The sequence below is a fragment of the Syngnathus typhle genome, linkage group LG7 (assembly GCF_033458585.1).
Source record: "Syngnathus typhle isolate RoL2023-S1 ecotype Sweden linkage group LG7, RoL_Styp_1.0, whole genome shotgun sequence".
Taxonomy (NCBI): domain Eukaryota; kingdom Metazoa; phylum Chordata; class Actinopteri; order Syngnathiformes; family Syngnathidae; genus Syngnathus; species Syngnathus typhle.
This window is the reverse complement of record NC_083744.1, coordinates 11,679,619-11,689,321: the sequence shown is the minus strand read 5'-3', so window position 1 is coordinate 11,689,321 and position 9,703 is coordinate 11,679,619. Positions and strand designations below refer to the sequence as shown.

General features: G+C 42.1%; 1 protein-coding gene across 2 annotated transcripts in view; it reads right to left on the bottom strand.

Moving 5' to 3' along the window:
- jph3b (junctophilin 3b) overlaps nucleotides 1-9,703 on the bottom strand; it is a 28,517-nt gene that overhangs the window by 5,244 nt on the left and 13,570 nt on the right. The window contains exons 3-5 of one of the 2 annotated variants that reach the window (XM_061284148.1): nucleotides 7,977-8,342; nucleotides 2,504-2,628; nucleotides 205-1,163 (exon numbers count right to left, since the gene is read on the bottom strand). In XM_061284148.1, the coding sequence (XP_061140132.1) occupies nucleotides 205-1,163; nucleotides 2,504-2,628; nucleotides 7,977-8,342 (1,450 nt within the window). Of the gene's footprint in view, nucleotides 1-204; nucleotides 1,164-2,503; nucleotides 2,629-7,976; nucleotides 8,343-9,703 lie in introns of those variants that run through there. The other variant, XM_061284149.1, reaches the window with a different exon arrangement.

The following is a 9,703-nucleotide window of genomic DNA, read 5'->3' as shown; positions in this document are numbered from 1 at the left end:
TGGTGGGGTTGACAGGAAGCCAAGAGTTTTCAATTGTGTCAATTCCTTATAGCTATTCATGTTTACGGTGAGAAACACACGTGGTTATTTTGGTTACTTTTATGCTATGAGTTATGTCCCGTGTTTCATGGCTAAACGTAACTGTTGCGGCTTTTGTTCAGTTGGGTTCTGTAGTCCAGAAATTGTGTTGTGCATGGGTCTTACTGAGTGGCCTCTGCACTGGATGACTTCCTGTTGCTCTGGTGCGATGGGAGAAGACTTCAAAGGGGGGGAGAGGGTGAGGTCCCGTCGTATAGGCCGAGCATCCATCTTGTCGCCCAGTCGTACGCTCTCCAGCTGGTCTTTGCCTTCCCGGCCCTCCCTTCCTTCCCTCCCGTCTCGGTTCTTATGTCTCTGTTGTTGCAAAGTGTGTGAGCGCCCCTCTCCGTGAGAGTGACTGTGCCCGTGCTTCTCTTCCCCGTGCCCATGGGGCTTGTGGGTCGTGGAGTCTCTGGGCTGTAAAGGCTTCATCTCCATTTCATAATTGCTCATTTTCTCTTCGTCCTGCTCAAGAAGCCGCCCTGCCCTGCTGTGCGCCCCCCTGTGCCCAGACGTCCAAGAGGCAGAAGAGGATGTCTCTGTCCATCTGTCTCCTCTGGTTTCTTTATGATTGGATGAAGTATGGTCCCGAGACTTGTGATTGAGGGAGGTGTGTTTGTGTCCATTGGTCCTGCCGGTGCCTTGTCCGCTAAGTCCACCTCCCCCTTTGTGGAAGACTCCTTTTCTCTTTTCCTCACCCCAGCTTTTTGCCCGCATGTACTCCACCTTGCCACCTTCACTCTCCTTACTGCCTCCCTCTATCAAGACATGAATTTCTGTCTGCCCTCCAGGCCCTTCTTTGTCATCCCGTTCTCCTGCTTCTTTCCCCCTGTCTCCGTGGTCAACTGCAGTCTGCCGGTGAAATCGAGCACTTTTGCTGCGTTGCGCTGGCCGAATTAAGGCGGGAGGACTGTGGGGAGGGGAAGAAGAAGGGGGACTGAGATCTGGTGTGGCGTTGGAGGCCTCATCCGAGCCTGTGCTCCTCACGTAGAGGTCGGGACTGTCTGCGGTTCCGGCGCTACTGGACAAGCCTTCACCTTCCACTTCACTGGACACCTGACACTTGGGACGTTGCACCTCCATGCCTGCAACAAATAGATTGCAAAATTAATCGTGGCACAATTTATTAAGTATTGTCATCATGTCACTGATTTAAATCGGACAATTTTTAGAATGTATTTATTTGCATCCCTTAAAATCAGTCTGTGAATTTCAAAAGTAATTTCATTAGGTTTGCATAGATATTTCTGTTTGTCTCTGCTCCATATTTCCAAAAGGGAGCATGCATGCAACCTGTCAACAGCAAGAATATGGTTGGTCTTTTTTTCCCACCAGCAGTCTTTGCTGCTTCTGTAAATAGTTACTGTGGTTACAGCTAGTTACAAGTTTTATCATTAGTATTACGTCATGTTTGTGTTCTCCTGCTGCATGATAGTAGTCGTTTAATTTTTTGTGCGTAATTTTGTGGTGCTGTGAGCGAATTTGGTTTTCATTTTAGTGTCACAAAAAGTAGATGACGTCTATAATGATGTAGCACTCCCTGACCCTACCTGATACATATAAAACCAACCAATTTAATAAATTCAACAGTAGAGAAATTGTCAAGCCAATTGAAAAATCAAAAATTAAAACAAAAGTAATAAAAGCCTTGGCTCATTTCAATGAATAAAAAGAAATAAATAAACTTCTGAGACCTACTAGTAGTGTGTGTGTGTGTCATTATGCTGAGCACAGTATGGAGGTGGGGCTTGGCTACCTGCGGTGTTTTATAGGTCTGACGGACAAAGGCAGAAATACAAAGTTCAAGGGTGGTTGACATTGACCTTAATACAAACATGATTTTATTAAGCGTGCTCTGTACACACTTAGAGAAGGGTCTTCCAAAAAGATGCAAGAATGCACTGTTCAGTATGAATTCACTGTCTGCCATTTGTCCTAATCTAAGGAACTGCAAGCAGACACAGGCGGATAATGTAACAATGGCCAGTTGGATCACCAAAGGGAAGTGTTATGTGAGCACTTCGAGATGGCTTCCCATAAGGCCTGCATCTTGATCCAAATCACCAAAATCATATCACATTACATGCGCTACAACTTAAACCCGCTCTGACCTGGTCAAAAGTCAAGTCAAATTTTTGGGACTAAATTGTCGAGAGCCCAAAAAGCAGGTAGGTAAAAAAACCAAAACGCAGTTGGTCCACCAGAATGCAAACTCCATACAGAAAGGTGCAAGCCAAGATTCAAACCTAGAATTGTACAGCGGTCTCTAAAGCCTCATGTATGGTGCAAGACTGACTAATGATCTGTTTGATTGGTCGTTCCCTAAGATTAGTATCTACATTACACACGCAATTCTTAAGCGCTGTACAAAAATGTGGACATGGGCAAATGTATATAGCAATTCTGTGAGTGTGTGGGGACCCACCATTTCCCGGATGCTGGAAGGAAGGGGAGAACTGCTTGGCAGTGACTCTGGCCATGCGACTCTCCTCTTGAGCTTTCAGGGCCGCTCCAGCAGCTGCCTCTCCTTTACCCTGGGCATGAGCAGTCCTGACAAACAGAAAAAGGAAATTTAAAAGTTGTCAATGCATAAACAATGCAGCCATGTCTTTGCGGTGAGCTGATACTGAAATCCAAAATAGAGCTATGTACATGAATCACTGCTTGCTTTGTAGGAGTTGTATCATTTCCTCTAGATACTTAATTGACATTCTAATTTGCTGCTGGTTACTCTCTGCTGTGACACACACACAGTTCAGACTTGCTTAAGCCATTTCTCCATTGTACTGGTTCTCCGCCGGAAGAGCCATGTTCTGCCTTGCGTGGTTAATTTTCCATTACACATGTTAATGGAACCGTTCCTCAGAACCTCTTCCAACCTATTTCTCGACTTTTACTTTCTGGACCTGGATTCTCCACCTGACTGTGTATTTTGGCGCCTTGGCTGCAGCCAGCAGAAATTTTCATCTGAGTGAAAACTTCTGTGCATTTGATGGGCTATAATTTATTAGTCATATTTTTTATCACCACAAAACCAGACTCAGCCACTTGTGAAATCTTATGGCAGAAATTTGAGTGTACAGTGGACGCCCGCACAGATGAGGCAACAGATTCCAAATCTAAACTCAAACTTATGTATACACCGCACAACTCTGGATAACACTCAATACCAACCTCGTAATGTGCTAAAAAATATGAATCACATACAGAAGCAGCTGGTACTTCTCTTACAACTTACACGGAAAAGACGAAATCAGAAAATAGGAGCAAAGTAACGTGGAGCGTGCGTTGATGACTACGCACGGCGAAAGTAAATGATGAAAACAGGTGGGGAAGGTGGATGGGGATGGAGAGGCGGGCAGCTGACAAGACAAACAGGCAGCTTGGCAATGAGCCATAATGACTCAGATAACAACCTGCCCACGAGTGGCTGTAGAACTGGAGGAGATAGCCTACACAGTGATGATCGTATGAGTGGCATGTGTGTGTGTGTTGTATGTGTGTGTGTGTCTGTGCGTGCGTGCGTGCGTGCATGTGTGACAATCGCAGGAGAGTTGAGTAATACAGCAAGAAAGCGTGAGCGTAAGACCAACAGTCCAAAGTGGGGCAACCATTAAAATCAAAAACCAGTCCTCATTAAATTTGCTGGTGAGTTGGAGTCTATCCCAGCTGGCATTGAGTGAGAGGCCAAGGGTCATTTCTTGACTTCCCCGGTCCATAGGCAAGAAGGACCACAAAGCTTCTCCCCACAATAACTAAGACAGAAGATATATCTTAATTTTGGTGTCTGTGTGTTTGACAACTAACCATTTAGCAGAGGGCCCCATTAGGGAGATTCCTAAATCCCGACACGTGAATGCAGTGTCATCGGGGTGTGCAGTTGACCTGTGTCTCAGTATAGTGTACTTAAACATTTTATCCATCTAGATGATCTTACTTTGTGCAACCACCTCACAAAAGAAAATGGACTCAATTCAACAAAAACCTTTTTCATTGTAGGCCTATTCGCCACTAACAATTAAGATGCAACTCCACACATGAGGGCCTCAGTCATGAATTGAATCTACTACATCTCTACTTTGAGGCAGAAGTCTGTCAACCAATCATTTCTGTCTTTCTTTCTTGGATGGACAAGGTTCATCTCACACACTAAAACGATGCGCCGTAAAAATCGAACATATCACATACTGTGTATGAATAGCAGACCTATTGTATTTTTAACGATTTATTTCCCCAATTCATTGTAGCTTACAAAACCACTTTATGCTATGAGGAGGAGCAGATGGGGAAATGAATGCAGACATCTCATCCCATCCCATCCCTACCCTCTCTCTCTCTAAGCTCTTTTTGCTCTCAGGGCGCAGCAGCCGTCTTGATGCAGTGTTACATGTCGATGGACATTGATTTTCACCTCGCTGCCTCTTTGTTTCTCTTACCCTGATGCACACGCTTTGCCAACCATGCAATCATACACGTTGATTTCGAAACGCCACTTTATGCTACGGGGATCGGGGTACTGGAAGATGAATGATACATTTGTTATTTTTTGCCAATCGCGGTGCAATAAAGGTAAATGTATGATTTCTCCCGCTGATCATTTTACCCAGCTTGAATTCACCTTGGTCGTCACAAGACACAAAAAGACATCTGAGTCATTGTGCTATGGTGTACATTTTGTCTTCTTTTTTTAAATAGGGTTGAAGGTTTTTTTTCCAACGATGAGAAAAATATTTTACTTCTATTACCTTAGCTTTTCTTCGATTTTTCCTTTGACTGAAAAAAAAAAAGTCTGAAACAAAAAACCTGAAACCTCTTAGTCACTCTCATTACTTTGCATCTCTTCGCCCACAACCACCTGCTCCTGTACTGTAGCAATAAAAAATCTGATAGCAACTAAACAAAATTATACCACTTGATCCCCTCACGAGAGCGAAAGGAGAAAGGAGAGAGCAGTGATACCAAGTCTGAGATGAGAGTAGGTAGCAAGAGATACTCAGAGGTGTCTTTGATAAGAGCGTTCTTCCTTATTCAACATTAGTGAATCATTGTCATTAATTGTGAACCAGCTTAATTACCGACACGCTCAAACGACTCAAGCGTTTAAGTGGAGGAGAAAGGGGGAGAGCAAGCACAATGTCTTCATTATTGTATTCAATGACCGGAGCTCATCATTAGTGAGAAGCAAGTCTTGCAAATTGTGACCTTGGGAGACCTCCAAGGACATGAGAAAGAGAGGGCGGGGGCCACGGGAAAGGACGCTGATCCATTCCTCTTTGTGTCTGTGTGGTATGTTATGCAAGTCATGTGGGTGTTATTTTTATACGTTATTATCAATATGGTAAATCTTGTCAAATAAAAGAAGTGGAACAAGAAATTGACAATTAAAATTGATTGAGCGATTTAAAGTGCTCAAAATGGCTCGCTCTTTTTGAAGATGCAACGTTAATGATTGAACAAACATGCTGTTTTGAAGATTCCGCCCAAAATCAGCAATGATGTCTTTGTGCCCATGCTTTTTCAAAGAATGTGAAATCAAATCTCTAAATCATTCAAGCCCAAAAGTGAATCAAAACTTAGTATATTGTCTACTTGGCAATTGAGAGGAATGGCAGCACGTGTATTTTACTGGCCGTTGCAAATGAGCAGGCCTTTTAAAAAAGGTACTACGACAGTGTTGCATTTGGATTTGACTGCAGAAGTTTAAAGCGTGACATTGGAAATAGAGTACAACAGATTGATGGCAGAGTTAAACGACCCATTCATTACATTATTAATATATGAATTGGTCAAACTGTGGCTCAGGGTTGCACAGATTCACGTCCATCTGCCAGTATCACATACATACTAAAGACCCAAAATGTAAATAATTACATCTAAAAATGGAAGTGACAACAGCAAAGGTTAAGTTTAACACAGAATCATTTTCCTTTATTCTAAAAAAGAAACTTATTTCGGGTTGCAGTCTTCTGTCATTTTCTGGACTGTATGTATTGGTCAACATATCCACATCAGAAGATTCACTGGTATTAACTTTATGTAAGGTTTTGGTCCAATGCATTCGAGTGTTGACTATTTAAATCCTTCAGCAGAGATCATGAATATGGAAATCCCAACTGCAAGCCTGCTTCCTGATCTTATTCAAGCCCCCCTGCATGTGTGTGCTTCAGCTCTCACGTGGTCCAGCTTTGGGAAATAAAAAGTGTGTATAGTAAAACTAAATCATGAAAAAAAAAAAAAAAAAAAAAAAAAAAAAAAGGTCATATCTGAGCTGGGACACTGGGAGACAAAATAAAATTGGGTTTACTTGAACCATGGACTGGAGTGGCGCAAGTCCAGTTCCCAGGACTTCTACACAGAAGTGATTTTTACGGAAAACTGTATAAATTAACACAATGATATTTAAGTTTTACAGAATGAAAACTGCATTTTGTGAAAAATAAAAGTAACTACGGCAAAGTTTCTATTTACTGCCCCGCTACGCACATCCATCATATTAATTACACACGTCAAATTCTCATATATGCCAATGAAAGCCATTCACAATCAAGAAGTAGGTGTGTGTGTGTGTGTATTGTTCGAATAATGTCTGGGTTTTTTTTGTTGTCATCTGAATATAAATGTTTATATTTCAAAAAGGACTGTGAAATACTTTCAGCGTTTACGAGATGTCTTGTAAAACAAGCTGGAAATGAGCTGGTCTGGATGGATGCATGCTTTTGATTCATTTTGCTTTGTTAGATTCTCACAGAAAATGAATAATGCCCAAGTGCGTACATTTACTGATTAGAGAAATTACAGAAAAACCTACATGAAGACAAAATGATATGAGATGCTTTCTTATTGTTTTTTTTCTGTCTGGCTGCTGTGGTGCTGGAGATGTGGCGGGCAGTGGCCTTAACAGAGTCATCAAGTCTAATTGGATTTCCTCTTTCCTAATTCAGTTCATGTATTAGTTTGCATGCACACAGAAATGACACAGTGTGTATGCGGACAAACAAATACCAAAAACATCAAAAACCAAAAACACACCCCTTGTATAATTTTATGCTCATAATACCAGAGCTACAATCTATAAAGGTTTGTAGTAAATTCAATTAAATAAAAAAAATGTATACTGAAGGGAAATTCAATTAACTACTATCGTATATTGTGCAGAGAATCAAATCACACACGTGCGAGCATAAAAACAACTTGCAATAGCATGTTGGGACCCTCTTTTGTGTCCCTGAGCTGAATTTGGGCAACGTTAGGGCTCAAAGACATCTCAACAATAATCAGGAAGCAGACGAGCATCTCTCCAACAACTGACCTCAGTGGGATTCAAGTGATCAGATGAGCAGGTGACCGATATATTATCTTCCTGTTTGACATTGCAGTGGAACAAAAGTCATTGCTCTTCAAGTGAGGCATCACAGTCTTAAGCGGATTCAGATGGTTTCACGTCATTTGGCGCACGACTTGTACTATAACCCCCTTAATCCTACTTCCACCTTAACTAATCCTGTTCTTAATCAGGCAGAGATAAAATAATAAACGATTGGGCCACACTGATCCGACAGTAGGACAAGGAAGCACGACCAACAAGATGAACATAAACTGCGCTTACAATCCAGATGTAAAGATGCACTCACATGCTAAACCAAAGGCATAAAAGACAATATCTGTAGCAGACCAAGATCAGCTGTCTTCAACATTACCACGCTAGAGTGCGTTTGAACTGTACAACAGCTCTCAAACTGGTCCCATGGGTGCCAATTTAGCCCTTCCGGCTTAACTTTTCAGGCTTGCGTGGCAAGTTCTTGCACATTTATCACCTAACAACACTACTGGAGCCTCCAATGTGAGAACTGTGAGGAGGATGAGGTGAAAATGAGATGTTAGTTTGTGTGACTAACTACCTGGAAAGCGCAATCTCTGCTTTCTGGCGTGCGATGTCCGCTGCCTTCTGCGCTGCCTCCACGGCTCGGTCCACCTTCTCTCTGATTTTACTGGCCCGGAGTGGGATCAGGTTCTTCTTCTTGCCACTCACCAGGATGTTCTGCTTGTACTTCCCTTCTTCTTTAGTTCCGTCAGGAAAGGCCGTGCAGCCGTAGCCGTGGCGTTTGTTGCTCAGCCACTCGCCCTCATACTGCAGCGCATCAGACCGCCGGCTGACTCCGAATCCTGTCCTCTTGTCATTTTTCCACTCCCCGCAGTAGGTCTCTGTTGCCGTGGCATCCACATCATCATCAGCTACCGCCAACTCTGCATCTGCATCTCCAAGGCTAGAAAGATGACCTTAGTTAGGGTGATGTTGTTTGATTTAATAGTAAATCAAAATGCTTTTAGACTAACAAACCGTTTCAAGAATATGCTACGTGTACAGGCTCTTTGGTTTAAATATCTCAAATCCTAAAAATAGAGTCAAATCTCAAAATTCCGACATTGATATTGCTGTTTTTCCTCAGTGGCTTTGGTAGATTTCTCTGATCAGAACCGACACGTGCAAAACAGTAGTTGCATTGACCGAAATAATTCATACAAATGTCTAAACATCACAGTTCCTACACAAAAGCTATTTTCTTTCTCGAAATGTTTAGTGCATAGTATCTCAAAAGTAGATATCTCTCTCACTGCCGAACATCAAGTCTTTCAATTGCTTTGTCAGGTTGTCAATATACAAGCGTACAATTGAGGTTCTCTGGTGTAAACTGCCGCTTTAGCTTTGGGGACAATTTTTCAAAATTGAGAGTCACACTATGTGGAAGATTCATTGCAAGACACTGGGCAAGATTTACATTTCACATTTACTGTTTACACTGTAATTTGTTGACAAACCATATCATTGTGACGCAAAAAGGAAAAGACAGCACTAAGTGATCACACACACACACAATGATGAATAATAATAAAAATGTTTCTTTCAATGAATTGATTTTAACAATGATTCAGAGGGAGTGTCCCATGCTGTTGCCATATTTGTGAATGAAACCAGATGACATCCACCACAAATGTCTGCGGAGCGCCGTATCCGTCTGCCAGGTAGTCTATAATCAATCTACTTTTTCTCACCGGAATTGCAGATGGTCCGTTGAACTCCCAATGAGGCATAGCGTGTCTATTATTCCAAAATACACTCAACTAGACTATTGCCTGGCACGAAAATGAAGCCACACTCGTTTTTAGGCTGAGCGCAAGAGTGTCAGTCTACCTAAATAGGGCCCCATGTGTGTCAAACTAAATTTATGGATTACTCTAAAACCCATTGAAAATGAATGCCAGTTCAATTTTTGAAACAAATACACGCAGAGAGCTTGTCGGTGAAAAATTGACCAATTTGACCTCAGCGGTACTTCAAAATGGATAATTTTCCACAACCCCAACCAACAAGGAGCACAATAAAATTGTCGGGCCCTCATTTTATTTCTAAAAACAAACTACACATTAGATCCAATTTTATCAGCTTTGCCGATAGCAAGATAAGCTTTTGTCAGCTACTCAGCCCACAAACAAGTTAAGAGCTGATGACAGTGGTGTTTAGCAGACACTGTCTGTTTACTGCCTTTAAAAATAAACCACCCCAATCCTGAATGCCTGGAATTTGAGATTGCAGATTTCAAGGAGTGTGGAACTTCCCATCGGAAAA